We start from the raw sequence: 18,643 nt of genomic DNA on the forward strand, positions 1-18,643 counted from the left end.
AACATAGCATTTTTACTCTTTTTGTTGTTTTTTGCTTGCTTTTTGTTTTCTTTCTCTTTTTTCTTTTCCATTTGATTTTTCTCATGCAGCATAATAATTGTGGAATATGTATAGAAGAATTGCACATGTTTAACATATATTGAATTACTTGTCATCTAGGAGAGGGGGTGGGGAAAGGAGGCAAAAAAATTAGAACACAAGGTTTTGCAAGGGTGAATGTTGAAAACTATGCACATGTTTTGAAAATGAAAAGTTTCTGGAAAATGAATGGATGCCCTGTGGTATATGAATGTTATGGAATATTATTGTTCTGTAAGAAATGACCAGCAGGATGAATACAGAGAGGACTGGTGAGACTTACATGAACTGATGCTAAGTGAAATGAGCAGGACCAGGAGATCATTATACACTTCGACGATATTTTATGAGGACATATTTTGATGGAAGTGGATTTCTTTGACAAAGAGACCTAACTGAGTTTCAATGGATAAATGATGGACAGAAGCAGCTACACCCAAAGAAAGAACACTGGGAAACGAATGTGAACTATCTGCATTTTTGTTTTTCTTCCGGGTTATTTTTACCTTCTGAATTCAATTCTCCCTGTTCAACAAGAGAACTGTTCGGTTCTGCAAACATATATTGTATCTAGGATATGCTGCAACATATCTAACATATATAGGACTGCTTGCCATCTAGGGGAGGGGAGGGAGGGAGGGAGGGGGAAAAATCGGAACAGAAGCGAGTGCAAGGGATAATGTTGTAAAAAAAATTACCCTGGCATGGATTCTGTCAATATAAAGTAATTATTAAATAAAATTAAAAAAAAAAAAAAGAAAATGAAAAGTTTCAATAAAAGAAAAAAAGAAGAGTCAGTTCTGTCATAGCTGATTATTATACAGTTTTGCTATTGTGGAGTATAATGTTTTCCAGTTCTGCTTGTTTCATTCAGCACCATTCTTCAGGATTTTTTGAAATCAATCTGTTTATCATTTCTTATAGAACAATAGTATTTCTCTCTTTTATTTTCTTTCAGAGGCAGCATGGTGACAGTGAATAGAGCTCTGCACTTAGGGAAAGGAAAATGAGTTCAGATTCGGCTTCAGATACTTGATAGCTATGTGACTAGATAAATCCCTCAAACTCTTTGTCTCAGTTTCTTTGACTGTAAAATGGAGACAATAAGTATATAATTCACAGACTTGTTCTTAGGATCAAATGAGATAATATCTATAAAGAGCTTAGAGCAGTGCCTAGAATGTAAGAGGTGCTATATAAATGCTAATTCCCTTCTTTTTCCTCCTATTGGTTTATTCCATTGTACAGTGTTGCTAAGTGATCAACACAGAGTTCTTGACAATTAACTGGGTTTACTGCTACATGTGGTACATATAAAACTATTTAGCTACTGCTCAATGGCAAAACAAAATATTTTAAAACGCTGTATGGCAGCGATATTTAGCCCAATAATGAAGATATGTACTTGCTTTAAAAAGCTTAAGTTCGCTAATATTAAAGAAAAGAATGTTAGTATGGATGATAGCATGTTTCACAAAGAAAAAATCATAATACTCGGCTATGAGTTGAAGAACAAAATTTTGCCCCTTGAGAAGAGGGCTCTTGCTGCTTATAAAATGGGTCTGTTGGCTTTCACAGGTACTGACTAAAAAGTTTATTCTGAAAGATTTGTTTTCATTTTTCTTTACAAACATAGCTTAGCTGATAATGGTCAAATGGGTCTGAACATCTTTTGGCAAATGCAGTATAAATGCAGTATAAAGGGGAGCTGCATTAAAAGGTCGCTTCATGGATAAATTGTTAATTGGCCACATAATGGTACAAAGTTGTCATTATTTTGAAGTGGGGTTTGGTAATACAGTAACAATAATTTTGGTTATACAATTATTCCTTCTACATCACAACTTTCCCCACTGAGGTTTTGATATATCACAGGTTGGCTTAAGGAATTTGGGGGGAGGTTTTTTTTTTCTTTCTGCTGAGGCAATTGGGGTTAAGTGACTTGCTCAGGGTTACACAGCCAGGAAGTGTTAAATATCTGAGACCAGATTTGAACTCAGGTCCTCCTGACTTAAGAGCTGTTGCTCTATCCACTGCACCATCTAGCTGCCCCTGGGAGAAAGTTTTGTGGAAGCTACAGATGACATTCAAAAGTCAGCAGACTACACAGAAAAAGTTTAGAAACTCGAAAATGCATTAAATATACATATAATATTATATAATATCAACATATTTTATCTTTTAATATCATAAGCACAATTTCTTCTTCTCAAATAAGGGGAGGACCAAATTATTTTACACACACAGATTTTCCAAATCATGGGGGAACCATTCCCCTAACCTCCTTGATGTAGAAGGGGTAACTGTAATGTATAATGATTAGTGACTATTATTAATGAATTTCAGTTGAGGCACTGTTACTTGGCACTGAGTTTTCATACATCATAATTCTATGTTTAAAATTCTATGAAACAATGTAACCTTTTTTACCTTAAAAAAAAAAATCAAAACTCTTATGGTCCAATATATTGAAAACAATCCTCCATGTTATCATTTTTAATCCAAACCATGAAATTCAATATATTATTCTGAAACTGCATGGTTTCACTGCAAGTAGATATTTTGTAGTCGATTCTTGATTTGCTTAGTTCAGAGGCAGTAGGTAACATGACAGTGAAGATGATGCATGACTATTTGAAAACCCAGCAACTCTGAGGAGGAAAATAGGGGAGAATGTTTTAGTGATAATCAAAGGAAGGGGAAATAGAGTATATGATAGGCCTACGGGCCATAAGGAGCAAAAATGGATGACTTCTTTATATGTACCATAAAGCTAATTTGCAGGAGGAATATAACTGAAATGTAAGATATTGATAGAAGATCTCTTTTGCTTCATACCAAAACAGTTATTTTTTTAAAAAAAATTTTTTCTTGCTAACAATTTTATCTTTCAGAAGTTAGAAGAAATAAAAAGGTCAGGGTAGAGGGGGAGAATGATTTATTGTAGACCTCATTCTGACTATTAACAAAAAACCAATTAGCAAAATAGAAACGGAGTCTATCTTAGTGTAATGCTCTTTGCATTCAACTCTGGAATTATATTTTACTTGGGTCCATGGAGGATGTAGTATTCAACTAAGCGTCCCCACTTAGTGCCTATTCTACTAATCGACTTAGGCAAGACATAAAACAAATAGCACTTAATTAAGATAAAAAGAGAAATTTTTTAAAAATTTATTTTATTTTAGAAACAAAGTAAAGAAAAAGAAAAATCAGAAGGAAATACAAAACAAAATAAAACAAACCAAAAAAAGAACATTACCATGTGCCCTGCAGAACATCAGGGAGGATTCAAAATATGTAACAACAAATTACCAGTTCAAGAAAATATATATATACATATACATACACACACATTAGTAGAAAAAATTATATTCATAAGTGTCCATTTTTTTTACTTTCTTGTAAATTGTTATTTTTTTTTCTCTCCTATGCACCTTTTCCAGTTTCTTCTTTTCCCCTCTTTTATCCTCCCTCCACCTCCCCCAACAGGCTATAGTTAAGAAAGGATATAATATGTAGATATATACATATACATTTACATACACACACACACACACAGCTTTCCAATTCCTGCTGACTCTGCTTTAATTCTGTTCCTTAATTGCCTTACTATTACTTAACCTCCTCCTATATATGGATTCTCTCCCTTGCCTTCTTCCCACACCCTTTGCTTCCCTATCTGCCCATTCCTCTCTCCTTATTTCCTTACAGATTTTGGAGGGTGCTATACCCTTCATGGTATATATGTAGTATTGCCTATTTAAGTTTGCCTATTTAGTTTGAAGATTCTGTTCCTCGGCTATAACTTTCAGTCTCTAATAGCCACCTTCCACTACTGCTGATTCCTGTGTTCTCTTGCTGGCATCCAATCCACTTCCACCTTGGATCAAGGTTTGAAAAGGCCAAGGGCTCCCGCTTCATGCAGGGACATCTCCAATCCTCCTGATCTACATCTTGCCACTGGACCCAGATGGCTCGGCAAGAGACAGTGAAGTGGGTGACCTCGCACAGCCCTCCCTCACTTCATCCCAATTTCGTTGCATGTCATGGCATCACCTCCCTGATGTCAGGGTCTTCTTCAAGAAAGAAGAAAAAAAACCCAACAAAAACTAAGGTCCATTGAATTTAAGTCGATGACCTAAGGTTTCAGTGACAAAATGGGAGAAGGAGCTTATACTCTTCTGTTATCATCATCATCACCATCATCAGTATTATCGATAATCATTGGTATACTTAAAATGATTAAAAGACATAGACAAGATGAAATCGTGAATAAGAACATATTTATCTGAGGATAATACCAAAAAAAGTAGAACAATACTGTGAAAATATTGTATAAAAAAAAAAAAGGCTAAAAAACAATGAGATGAAACGTAATGAATGCTGAGAAAATCTAAAATGGTAAAAAAGTACCTAACTACTTTAATGGATCCATGCTACTGGAGCTGGAAGGATGCCAAAAATATGTGGGCATGATTTGCTGTTGCAGATCTCTGAAAAATAATGGGACAAGATAAATAAGCTTTGAGACTGTTACCCCTTCTTATCGAAGGGTAAATGTCCACATTTTTAAAGGAGACATAAGATAGATTCTTCTAAATGGAATTAGAATTATCCTATAGGACAGTAATTTATACTTTAATATCCAAAAACATTCTAGAAATTTTTATTTATTCATTAATTCATTCATTCATTTGTTTGTTTTTAAGAAGTACTCTATACTAGGGTTTTTAAAACATTTTTCTATTCACAACCCCTTTTCATCTAAGAAATTTTATATGTGGGGCAGCTAGGTGGCACAGTAGATAGAACATTAGCTCAAAATCAGGAGAACCTGAGGTCAAATCTGGCCTCAGACACTTAACACTTCCTATCTGTGTGACCTTGGGCAAGTCACTTATGTGACCCTGGGCATGTAGGCATATAAAATAGATATACAAATCAAACATTTATTGATAATAAATCATAATTTCATGACTACCACATTTAGTTATAAGACCCCATATAAGGGTCATGACCCATAATTTAAGAAGCTTTGCTCTATGTCTTCTTTGATGGCCACAGTAACTCTGGGAGATGGCTAGAAATCATTTATACCACAGGTAATATAAGGAAGTCAGATTCAGAGAGTTTAAGTGACTTGCCTATTATTAGACTCATAATTATCTAGAAAATATTGTTAAAAATATGCTTCTTGGACTGCTTAGGAAGGGAAGTAATGATCATTATAAGTCAAAAAATTTTCATTAAAAATCAGATAAAACAGAATAAATGCAATTTTTTTTGAGAGGGTTACCAGATAAGCAATTTAATGAAAACCTATAGATATAATATGCATAAAGAATACTATCGTAGAGCACTAGTCCTGAAGTCAGGAGGACCAGAGTTCAAATCCAGCCTCAGACACTTAATACTTCCTAGCTGTGTGACCCTGGGCAAGTCACTTAACCCTAACTGCCTCAGCAAAAAAAAAAAAAAAAAAAAAAAAGAATACTATCATGCTATAAGATATAATGTAAGAAATGGTTTCAGAGAAATCTTTTTAAAAATTGAACTTATGCCAAGTGAAAAGAACAGAACCAGGCTAATAATTTATTCAAAAACAATAATATGGTAAAGACAAAAAACTTTGAAAGAATTAGGAACTAATTGGAATTTCGAAAGAATTAAGAATCATTGTATTATTTCAGAGGATTAGTGATACATGCTCCCCACCTCTTGATAGAATGGTAAAAGACTAAGAATGCAGAATGAGACACATGATTTGAGGAGTTTTTTTTTTCTTTTGTATATGTTTTGCTTGATTATATTTGTTTACAACTATACTTTATTTTTATTTCATTCTCAAACTATTGGTAAGGCTTGTGATGAAAGGAAGAAAAGATAGATTCTTTTCTAACCAAACATTAATAACAAAACCAAAAATATGAATGAAAAATAAAATCCCACCTTCTAACTCTCAATTCCTTCCAATTTATCCATATATAATTTGCTTGCACATAGTTGCAAGCAATTTTCTCCTCCTTTGGACTATGTACTCCTTAAGAGCAGAGATATTCTTTCATTTTCTTGTTCTCAACATAGTGACTAGATTATAGTTGTTGAGTTGTTTCAATCATGTCTGACCCTCCATGATCATTTGGAGTTTTCTTGACAGAGAGACTGGAATGGTTTGCCGTTTTTTTTTTTTCCAATTCATTCTACAGATGAAGAATTGAGGCAAATGGGGTTAAATGACTTGCTCAGTGTTAGTGTATCTGAGGCTGGATTTGAATTCAAGTCTTCTTTACTCCAGTCCCAGCACTCTATTCACTGTGCCACCTAGCTGCTTAGCTTATAGTGGTTCTTCATCTTTATTGGCCAACTGACAATAAAATCCATTCAGCTTAAAGAAATCTTGCAGATTTTGCAAGGAAAATATTAAAAAAAAAAAAAAAAACCTTTTGTTTTTATATCATCTTTATTACTCAATATATCCTTTCGCTTTCCCCAGACAAAGAACCATCTCTTGTATAAAACATACATCTGAGAAATAACATTATATTAGGATGGGTCATACAGACAACAATAGGACAATTATCTTATCTACTTATTTACTTGGAGAAAAGAGTTCTAGGGAAGTTGCAGGTTCAGAATTGACTTAACACACACTCATTTATCTTTTAGAGCCTCTCAAGGTAAACAAGTTCCTAAACTTTCCTAGCAGGGTCACATGGACACAAAGTCCATCTGGCTCACACAGACTACTTCTCATCAAGTAGGCCCTGATTCAATGCTTCCCACACCTCTAAGAAGTTTATTTCTTTTAGCTTATGAGAGAATGTACTGAGAAATGATGCTCTTTGGGGTAGGGGGAATATGTGGAGGAGACCTCAAAGAAGAAAACAAAAGTTTCTTGACCTGATGATTGTGTGGGCTGGGTTTTAGGGAGAGCACATGTCACTCATGCCTATTTTTTATACCTTCCCCAGGCAGCCAGTATTTTAGCATTCATTAACTCTCTCTGCTTTAGGCTCCAGCATATGAAATTGCCAGGTAATAATAGTCCTCCTAGATAAAGCATTCCCTCACAGTCCGTGTGGGAGGCAGATTAATTGTAGAGGAAATGGCAGTGGGGAAAAGCCTGCAGCTAGGAAGCCAAGTCTGTGAATGGGTATACTTCATGTGGGATCCTAGGAAAGTAGGATCATAGGTTTCTCTTTGGAAGGGCATTTAAAGGCCTTCCTCAATGCCTTTCTTTTTTGGATAAGGAAATTGAAGCACAATGAAGATAAATGATTTTTCTAAAGTTATCCAGGTAGTGAGTGACAGGGAAGAGTGATTTATCCAAATAATACATCCAAGACAGAAGTGGGAGGTGAATCTAAGTCCATGGCCTTTTCCATTGCTTTATTGCTAGGCTTGAAATTATTCAAATCCATTTCATTTTTTATTTAACAAGTAGTTATCAGAAACATAATAGATGCAGTGTGTTGTGCTATGCATAGAGATGAAAAATTCCTTTTCTTGAAGGAATTAATCTGATAGGGAAGATTTCTCGCGCGTGCGCATACACACACACACACACATATACACACACACACATACATACATACATAACTACAACTCAAAATAGGATAATAGATTTAAATCTAGAAGGGACCTTTGAAGCCATTAAGTCAAAACACTTTATTTTATGGTTGAAGAAACAGATATTATTTTTCTTTTTTCATGATGCAATACTGAGAATACTATTTTTTTGCTATCTGAAATACACAACAAAGGTAAAAATGTAGAAAAAAGGAAGTAGGGAGTCAGCAGATCTATGGACTCCACCTGATCCTTTCAGTCTATCACCAAGTTGATTGACTTGCTGATTAGTTGGGAATTAGGGGAATCTTGAGGTGGAAGAGGAAAAAAAATCACCTCAATCCAGTTCCATCCAGGAATCTTATGATTTTGCTACTTGGAAATCCCAGGATGACTGAAAGAGGAACCTGATCCAGTGACATGTTAGAAGTTAAGGGAGAGGATTCGGGAAAGATGGTAGAGTAGGCCAGAAAATTCCAAACTCTTCAGATCTCTCCTACAGGACAAAATAGTCCCTCAAGGCATATGTGGAGCACTAAAAACAAACAAGAATCAAGGCAGAAAAGTAGTTCCTTGGGACAAAGGGAGAAGATCCAAAGAAAAATACCAGGATAGAGGTGTGGTCCTTATTGAAGTGTAAATTCTTCCAAGTCAGTTCCATTGAAATAGCAAGTGATGAACTACAGGGCTAAATGGGTCGGGAAGTGGCCTCAGACACAGAAACAGAATTTTGGCGAATCCAGCTTCTGAGTCAAGGAAGATTTGAGGAAACCTCTGCTGTTAAGAGACACCAGATCCAGAAGAGACATGATCCCGCTCAAGAAGGAAACAACCCATGCCTGATGAGTGTAGAAACAGTGGGGCAAGGAGAGTGCTGGCTGTGGGTACTTAAGGAGAATGGAGTTCTTGGTTTTGTTTCCAAGCCAGAGGAGAGAATTGAAGGAGGACCTGGGGCCAGAGGCATCATCATCCACACCCCTGCACTAGAAGTGATTGCCTTAAACTGTTATTTAACAACAACAGCAACAAAGTTAAAATAAAATTTTTAAAAAGCAGGCAAAGGAGAAAGAACCAAACTATAAAAAGTTACCATAGGAATAGAAGAACTGGAGTTCATCTTCAGAAGAGAATACTGAATACTGAGACTACTCCTATTCCAAAAAGTAATGTCGAATGATCACTTTGCCCAAAAAGAATTCATGGAAGACTTCAAAAAAATTTTTTTAATAAAATAAGAGAAATTGAGTAAAAGAAAAAATTTTAAGAACAATCCAAGAAAAACAAGATTAAAAAAAAAATCAACAAATAAGAAAAGGAAATCCAGAATCTTAATTAAGAAAATAACTCCTTGAAAAGTAGAATTGGGCAAGGGGAAGCCAGAGTAGTTACAAGAGACCAAGAAATAATAAAACAGAAAAAAAATAAACTGATCAGAAGAATAGATCAAGAAGAAAAAACATAATAAAAGGACTACCTGAAAGCTATGATCAAAAAAAGATTCTTGATACAATAATAAAAGAAATAATTAAAGAAAATTGTCCTGAAGTGTTAGAACAAGAAAGTAGAAATAGAAAAAACTCACTGATTACCACCTGAAAGAGATCCTATGAGGAAAACCTAGAGGAAATTAATAGTCAAATTTCTAAACTCCAAAATCAAGGAGAAAATATCACAAGAACAAAAAAAAAAAAAATTCAAATATAGCAGAGCCACAATTAGAATCACAGAAGACCTAGCAGCAGCTAAATTAAAAGATCCAAGGTCTTGAAGCACAATATATTGAGCAAAAGAACTGAGGTTATGGCTGAAAATATCATACCCAGGACACTTAAGCATAATTCTGAATAGGAAAAAAAATGAATATTCAATAAATTGCCAGATTTTCAAGATTTTGATGCAAAAAGATCTGAATTTAAAAGAGGAGGAAGAGCAGTAGTTCTGAAACTTATTCTCATGGGAAATGGATTAAAGAGGGAAAAACACACACACACATACACACATTTGGGGAGAGAAAGACACACATATGGGGAGAGAAAGAAAGAGAGAGAGAGAGAGAGAGAGAAAGAGAGAGGTAAGAGAGGAGTATAAAAATCTTTTAAATTCAGAAAGAAATAAGAGGGTAAAAGGATAGGGAGGGAGGAGAGGATAAGGTAAAGGAGGCATTTTTAGAGGAAATCCTATCAAATTCACATCAAATCAGGATTAAAGAGAAAATAACATATACATTAGAAGGGAATAAAAGTCTTCTAAATTTATAAAGAAATAAGAAAGAAGTGCAGCCAGGGATTAAGGTCCCAATCCTTTAGTAGAAGGGCAATAGAAAGGTATGTAGATTAACAAGAATAGAATAGAGTGTGTAGATTAATGAAAATGGAATAAGGGTGGGGAGAGAAGATATGAGAAAGGATTTTTGGAGAAGGATAGGTTAAATGATAGCAAGGCTATATAAAGGGTAAAAGTAAAGCAGAGGAGTCAGAAGGGATAGGAAACAAAAGTTACACAGAACATAATAGTAAAGATTGGGAGTAGAATTTATTGGGCTAAAAAAAAAGGAGCAGAAGTACTCATGATTTCAGACAAAGTTAAAGCTTAAATAGATTTAATCCAAAAGATAGAGAAACTATACTATATGTCATAATACTATTTAAAATAACCAGAAAATATAAGTTTAGAATATTGTTGTGGTTTAGGAAATGATGAATTGGTAGATTTGGAAAAATAGGGAAAGACTTGGATTTACAAAGGAAGACATTATCTTCAAAGAAACAAACCTAGTATGGTCTTACATGGACGTATATGTATACATATATGTGTATAATTATAGATATCTATGCATATGTGTGTGTGTGTTTGGGTGTGTGTATATTTAGCCTTAATTGTAGTGTTCTTAGAGAAATGAGGGGAGGAGGAAATAAAATAAAAATACATAGCAAAGAACAAAAGAAAACCTAAAGAAGCAAAAAAAGTATGGGCAGTTCTGAACACAATGTAGTCTGTTTATTATATAGACTTTCTTGAAATGGAAATTTATTCCTTTATATTCTTAATCCTTTTATGTTCTGCTATGCACATTGCAATGCTTTTTTTTTTCTATTTTGTATTTAATTTTTAAATAACTTACTTTTTACAAAAGAGTTAAAAGAAAATTCAAACCATAATACAAATAATAATAGCTAACAATTATACAGCACCTACTCTATTCTAAGCAATGTGATAAGTAATTTATAAATATTATCTCAATGATTATCACAGCAACTTCAAGAGGTCAGTGTTATTGTTATCCTCATTTTACAATTGAGAAAATTAACACAGGTTAAGTGACTTGCCCAGATTGACACACTTAGTAAGTACCCGACACCATATCTGAATTCAGGTCTTCTTGATTAAAGGCCCAACACTCTCCCCATTGTATCACCTAGCTATTTGGACCTAGAGTTTAAGTTAAAAGACTTCAAGAAGTAGGAAGATAAAAGTCCAAAAGACAGATTTTTAGATATCCGAGAGTTAATTCTCCATGATGTCCTAGGAAAAATTTAACCTGAGTTTACCAATTAAGATGGTAACATGAAAGGTCAAAGAACTCAGCTCTTTCATGTATCCAGATCTAAAAAATATATACAAAAAAGGTTAAGAAATCCAGAAAAAAACAATAATAATCCTCAACTAGCCCAGGACTGTAATATTCTCTCTAAAATGTAATTTTCTCTGTTGGGGTTTTCTTGGGGTCTCTGGAGGCAGCCTTCATTTCAGTTCAGTAATCACCCCAAATGCAGCCAGAAATTAAGGTCCAAATCCTTTATTGTCTCTTTCCAAGTCTTGTCTCTTTTCCTGGGGCCCAGTTAGCTTTCTTAGAGGCCTATTTCTTTTCTTGGTTGAGCTTGAGCTCCCACCTGCCTTCTCTGGCTTCTGAATCTCCCCAACTTCAAGAGTTTGTGCTTCAGCCTCCAGCCACCACAAAGGTGGATGATGGAATGAATAATTATAAGCTCTTAGCACAATGCTTAGCACATAGTAAGTATATAAATATTTGCTATTATTATTATCAATTGAAGAAAAGTAGAGATATTAAATCTGTTCCTTACTGATCATAGTACAATACAAATGTAGAAAATAAAGAACCTTTTCAGGAAAGATCCAAAATTAAACAGAGGCTAAATAATTTAATCCTAAGAAGTGATGCATCAAAGAATAATACAAAAACCAACAAACAATTTTGTTAAAGAAGAAAACAATTTAGCCAAACTAGTCCTTAGGAGGAAAATGTATACCTCCAAACACTTTCATAAGTGAAAAAAAGAAAGAACAAGTTAATGAAAATTGAGTGGATGACCATTAATTAGGGAATGGCTGAATCAGTTATGGTATATGAATATAATGCACTATAATTAATGATGAGCAGGCTAATTTCAGAAAAGCCTGGAAATATATATGAACTAATGCTGAGTGAAAAATGCAAACCCAAGAGAACGTTGTACACAGTAATAACAAGATTATGTGATGGAAAATGCCATTTGCATCCACAGAGAGAATTGTAGAGACTGTGTGTAGATCAAAGCATAGTACTTTTACCTTTTGTGGTTGCTGGGTTTTTTTTTTTTTCCTTTCTTGTTTTTTTTTCCCTTTTGATTTGATTTTTCTTGTGCAGCATGCTGAATATAGAAATATATTTAGAAAAATTGTAAATGTTTAACTTATATTGGATTGCTTGCTGTCTTAGAGAGCAGGGAAGGAGGGGAAAGAAAAATTTGGATCACAAGGTTTTGCAAAGGTGAATGTTGAAAACTATCTTTGCATGTATTTGGGGGAAAATGCCATTAAAAATAAAGTAAAAAGGGAGAAAGAACAAGTTAATCAATTGGACATTGAATTAAAAAAAAAAAAACAACCTAGAAGAACTACAAATCAAAAATACCAAGCAAGTGAAAAAAACAAACAAAAAAAACAAATGTGAAAACAAGAATCCACCATTAAATTGGTGAATAAAACCTAAAAAGCCAGTTTTGTAAAATAAATGATAAAATGTATAAACCATTAACTAATCTGGATTTGTTTAAATAGAAAAACCAAATTGTTAATATCAAAAATGCATAAGGAGATACACAACAATTGAAAAAAGAAAAAAAGGGGATTATGAGAAACTATTTACCAATTATGATAAACGCAAATGAAATGGATGAGTATTTACAAAAAATATATTAAACCTAGATTCATAGAATAAGAGAGAAAATTTAAATAACCCAATTTAATAAGCTTGTGGTACAGTAGATAGAGCTCTGGGTCCAGCATCAGAAAGATCTGAGTTCAACTCCAACTTCAGACATTTATTAACTGTGACCTGGGGCAAATCACTTAATCTCTATCTCAGATTCCTCAACTGTGGTTGGAGAAAATAACTATAAAAATAACTTTAGTTAATAAAAGCACCTATCTTGTTGAATTTTTATGAGAAGCAAATGAGAATTTTTTTTTTTAAGTACATTATACAAAGCATTTAGTACAGTGGTATTAAATAAAATAAACACTTATTCCTTTCATATTCTTTCTCATAAGAAATTAAATAAACAGTGATGAAATTTGCAAAGAAAAATCCTTAATACTAGATAGACATACAAATAAATTCTGTCAAACATTCAAAAAAGTTAACCCAATATTGCAGAAAATGTTCATCTGGAGTCAAGAAACCATGAGTTTAAAGCCAGCCTCAGAGGATAATAAAAACATCTACCTCCCAAGGATGTTGTGAATGAAGTAACAATTGTAAAGTATTTGGCACATGGTAAATTCCATAATTGTTAATTATTATTACTAATAGCGATAAATTGCCAAAGATTTCTTGACCAAAAAAAGATACAAAGATTATAGGAGATTAAATAGACAATTTCAATTATGTAAAGTTAAAAAGTTTTCATATACACAAAATCAACAGCTTAAAATACAAAGGAAATTTTCTCCAGAAATCTAGGGAAAATCTTTAAGTAAATTTTTCTGAAACAGATCTGATGGGAATAGGAATTGGACTTGTGATTTTATTGTAAAAGGATCCCCCAGAATGTGAATCGCCAGGTGAGGGAAATTCTTTCTAAGATTGCAAGTCAGTACTTTCTTTGCAATTCCTAATCTCAGAGAGCATGAAGACCTGAGAAACAGGGTCACATTGCAAGCATCTCTCAGAGACAGGACTTCTTGATTCTGAGGCCAGCTCTCCATCCACTACATAATTCTGCACTTTCTGGCAGTCATTATCTCTGTGTGGGTGTGTCTGTGTGTGTGTGTGTGTGTGTGTGTGTGTGTGTATAAAATAGATGGAACTGATACAAATATAAAGAATAAAAGCAATTCCCCAATGGATAAATAGTAAGTGGCTGTGAACAGACAGTTTTCACAGGAACAAATTCAAGCTTTCAATAGCAATATATATATATATATATATATAAAATTAAAATTAAAAAAAAAAAAGAAAGAAAAAGGAACCACTTGTAATAAAGACAAATGAAAATTACATTGAAAAATAACCCTGAAATTCCATTGCACACCTATTACATTGAAAAGGATAATCAAAAAAAAAGGAAACTGACAATTGTTGGAAGGGCTTCAGAGAAACAAGCATATCAATACTTTGTTGGTGGACCTGTTCAGTAACTAGATATTCTGGAAGGTACTTCAGAACTTAAACTGTGCATATTATCCCAGGGATACTTATGCTAATAGGTCAAAGACAAAGGGAAAGGATTGATGTGTACAAAAATATTTATAGCAACACCCTGTTGTAGCAAAGAACTAAAAAGAGGGAACAGCAATGCAACTGAACATTCTGATGCCATTTAAAAAATGATGAAAAGGTGTGATTTGGAGAAACATGAAAATTTATGGATTGGGAGAAAAAAACAGAACTTAGACTTCTGGTCCTTATATTCTATTTATAATGCTGTTTGTGTTAGAAGGAAAGCAAGAGAGCCAGCTTAGACCTTATTGTAAGAAAAGAAATATGATCATCTTAGTGACTTTCTGTGTGCCTATTTTTGTACTCTGCTGAGTTATGTCTGAGGAAATTGTAGGTAGGCATGGGATAATGTAGTAAGCTGCCAGAGGCACCAGACACAAAATGCATGTAACAGCAAGGTAATGATGATTCTTGGGCAATGACTGTGTCCTTCTGAGCCCTTCTCTATTTTCTTCAGCATACCTATGTCAGAGGTTTCTATAGTCTCTGGAATTGCTATGTAAAAGCAATACATTCTGATAGTTTATGCTGACTCCCCTCACCAGGTAAAGAATCAAGTCACTAGAAATTCTGGGGCAGAGGATAAGGAAATTAAGCAAGAATCTAGTGGCTAAACATTGGGACCTGGGATAGGGCAGGAATTTAATTAAGAGGACTGAAAAAGAAAATGGCAAATTCAGACACACAGAAGCAACTTTAATCATCAGAGGAAAAAAAAAATCAACTTTTCTGGGTAAATAATACTATAGTATTATTTGCCTGAAGAAAAGCCCCTAAACTTAACTGATTCAGTTCCAGTGAATTTTTGAACTTAAGGTTCCTTGTGGTCTTTTCTAGGGTTAGGAATGGTCCCAGAGTCTGGGATAGAGGCTAACTCAGCTACAAAGGTTATGGCCATAAAGGGTCAGGGATCTAAGAAGCCCATTATAATTAGTCAGGAAAAAATTGAGCTCCATAAAGGTAGAAATTAATTCCCATATAAATGTTCTCCACCTGCATCTAGCTGTGGAGATTAAAATCATCCCATTTATATTAAGAGAAACTGAGGCAGGTCTAAGCCAATGGCACTTTATCAAAGAGTCCATGATTCCCTATAATGAAGTGGATCTTAGATCTTCCTCATGATCTAAGATGTCTCCTCCTTCCAGGACCATATTTTTATAGGGCTAGATTCCAGTCCATTCCAGAACAGGTACCAAATACCGAATAATTCCATTATAAGCAAAATAATGTCAGCAGGGCCACAACTTGGGTAAACCAAGGAATATCTCCACATAAGATGGGCAGGCTTCTCTTTAATTTGGGCAGGAGGAAATGGTACAAGCTATCACAGTCAGTGACCTAAATGGTTATAAGATGGTCATCTGCTCCTATTGGACAAGTGATTGGTCCAAAGGTACAAAAATATTTTGGGGGACTTCCCATGTAGTTGTGATCTCTGCCATGCTGGGCTTGGTCACAATGACAAGGCAAAACAAGGGTGGAAGGCCGTTAGCTAACTTCCTAAGTATAAGTTCCTAGTTAAGAAAGTGAACTTAGAATCTGTAATTCACAGCTTTGATATGATTCTATCAAATTTGATTAATATTGATTGGAATAGAATAGGGGTCCAAAAGGAATTATTTCTCTCATTACACAGTGTCCTGTGTTCTCTGAGATATTTAGCTTAAAGGTTTACTAAAATGAATCAAAAGCACCTAAATATACTTTGGTTTCTAGTTAAGTTTTATTCTAAATTGTTCCTTAATAAAGTAATTAGGATTTAGCCTAATTTCATTTTATTTTTAAAGACAATTTAATAGAAAATGGAAGAGACATACAGACTTCTTAAATTCTATATACGAATTCTATATAACATGGGCCAAGCAACAGGAGTTAGCTAATTTTAATATTATTTTTCATTCTTTAAGAAAAAAAATTATTGACACATTTTGTTTTGAGATAAGACACCTTCTACCAAAGTATATTGCAAAAAAAAGAATGAAGCAAAACTGCCTAATAACACTAGTCTGACTAATGATACATGTCATTTCCCACTTTTTTGTTTATCAGTAGTTAACAGAAAGGAAGGGTATGTGTTTTAACTTTGAAAATAGAGTACTATCTTTGTCTATTGTGTTTGACTTTAGAATTTTCTCTTGCTCTGCTTTCTCCACTCATACAGGTCTTAATTCTTCATATGCATTATTCCGTATGATAGAATTCTAATCTATTCCAATAGATTCCATTACCTTTTTCAGCCATACCCCAATTTGAAGAGAGTTAAAGTGAAGAAATCTTGATTGAGAATCATCTATTAAACAAGCCTACTTCAATATGAGCTATCCTACCTCTAAAAACTTTCTAGGGTTTTATTTTGGAGCACGGAGCCTTTGAAAATGTAAGAGGATCCAGCCTTTAAGTGGGTAGAATGAAACAAAAAATTAGAAACACAATTTTTCTTTTTGTTTTTCAGGAGGACCAATGGCAGCAAAATTGGTAGCTGGATACATTAATGATGCAGCTGCAATCTTGGAAAAAGAGAATGTTACTCCCCGTATTAAGATCCTACTACTACAAAGCATATGCAGTTGGTGCTATTTAAATATTTATGGCCAAAAGAAAGCCAGACTCATAAATATGCTTCCCATTCTTGTGTCTTTGCTAGAGGATGAGCCTTCCAGTCCCCAGTCAATGAAACCCTTTCTGCTTGTCAAATTCTGGTCTTGCTATCTTCTTACTATCATTATTTGTAACGACACAGAAGCCATTCAGGAGCTTGAGAAATATGATTCTTTGAAGTATTTACTCCAAATTTTAGCACTTGAGAATTGGCAAGGATGGCCTGAGAATTTTGCTGAAGTCTTGTTCTTCCTGATGAGCTATTACCGGGATTAATTGGGCTATTTAAAGGAAACAAGAGTCAGAAAAATGTAGTTTCCTGACGTAAAACACTAGTTTTCTTTTGCTTGCCTTGTATTATGTTGGTAGTAGAAAGCAATAATAAAAATGAATGGTATTCCCCAAAGGTTTCCTTATTCACCGAGTTGTCTAGAATTGCAAAAGGTTTTGCAGTTATTACAGTGGCCAGACAATTGGAAAATGCCTTGGATAAAAATGTCAGATTACACAGCTGCTTTTCCCCCATTTTTCAAAAGTTAAATTGTTTTCAATTCTACAAATACTTTTAGTATTTACTGTATTAGGCCTTGGGAACTCACATAAATTCAGTTACTAACATACACATCCATCTATATGCTTAAGGAAATCAGCTGTTGAACTGACTATTGATATGTATGTATGTCCACATACATAACTGGTATATATGCATAGACAGTATACATATGCATATAGATGATATACACAAATGTAACCACTAGAGGGCATTGTTACTAATTGGATTCTGTACACCAAAAGGACAAGATTTGGCAAAGTCTCAAATTCGCCATTTGTCACATATTCTACCTCAATCCAGAGGGAGCTCTAAGGAGACAAGTTAGAAGAAAAGAAGGAGGGGCCAGGGGGAAGCATTTATTAATCCCATACTGTTTGCCAGCCACTGTGTTAATTAAACAAATTATAAATATTTTCTCATTTGATCGCACAACAACCCCACGAGGTTCCCATTTACCAATAGGAAAACTGAGGCAGGCAGAGGTTTCATGACCTGCTTAGGATCACATTGTTAGCAAATGTCTGAGACTGATTTTAAACTCAGACCCAGTGCTCTATCCATGACATCACCAGCTGCCTCAGTGGGTCACATTGTATCTCCCTGGTCATGAGACTTGTCTACTGATTGTGTTGAGTTTGTATTTACATAATGAAATAGCTATAAGCTCCAAACTGCCAGAAAATTGTAACCTTAAATTTGTGTAAGTATAAATAGGCATCCTTAACTGTATACGTGGGTATTTCTCTGCAAAACTCCAACAAGAACAAAAATGGAATAAAATAGATCTGCCATGTGACCATACAATTCAGTCTTCTCCTAGGCTTAGACATCCTGATAAGTATTTATTAGGGGCTTACTCTGTGCAAGCAACTGTGGTAAATGTCAGAGAGAGAGAGAGAGAGAGAGAGAGAGAGAGAGAGAGACAGAGAGAGAGAGAGAGAGAGAGAGAGACAGAGAGAGAGAGAGAGAGAGAGAGAGAGAGAGAGAGAGAGAGAGAGAGAGAGAGAGAGACAGAGACAGAGAGAGAGAGAGAGAGACAGAGAAAGAACATGTACTTAACAGAAGTCAGAAGGTACATAGCTTAAGTAGATAGAAAATTTTCAGTCATGCTCTGAACT

At 34.4% G+C, this 18,643-nt stretch overlaps 1 protein-coding gene and 1 long non-coding RNA gene across 2 annotated transcripts in view; one reads left to right on the forward strand and one right to left on the reverse strand.

The window, feature by feature from the left end:
• The window catches only part of LOC127544102 (uncharacterized), a 27,421-nt gene extending 21,802 nt beyond the window's left edge, over nucleotides 1-5,619 (reverse strand). The window contains exon 1 of the long non-coding RNA XR_007949368.1: nucleotides 4,495-5,619. This is a non-coding gene — a long non-coding RNA (uncharacterized LOC127544102). The remainder of the gene's footprint in view (nucleotides 1-4,494) is intronic.
• On the forward strand, nucleotides 1,375-17,378 carry ARMH2 (armadillo like helical domain containing 2). The gene is made up of 2 exons (XM_051970598.1): nucleotides 1,375-1,656; nucleotides 16,827-17,378. Exons 1-2 carry the CDS (start codon nucleotides 1,416-1,418, stop codon nucleotides 17,246-17,248), a joined length of 663 nt encoding a protein of 220 aa, XP_051826558.1. The 5' UTR covers nucleotides 1,375-1,415; the 3' UTR covers nucleotides 17,249-17,378.
• The last annotated feature ends 1,265 nt before the right edge of the window (nucleotides 17,379-18,643 follow it).

The sequence above is a fragment of the Antechinus flavipes genome, chromosome 1 (assembly GCF_016432865.1).
Source record: "Antechinus flavipes isolate AdamAnt ecotype Samford, QLD, Australia chromosome 1, AdamAnt_v2, whole genome shotgun sequence".
In the NCBI taxonomy this organism is placed as follows: domain Eukaryota; kingdom Metazoa; phylum Chordata; class Mammalia; order Dasyuromorphia; family Dasyuridae; genus Antechinus; species Antechinus flavipes.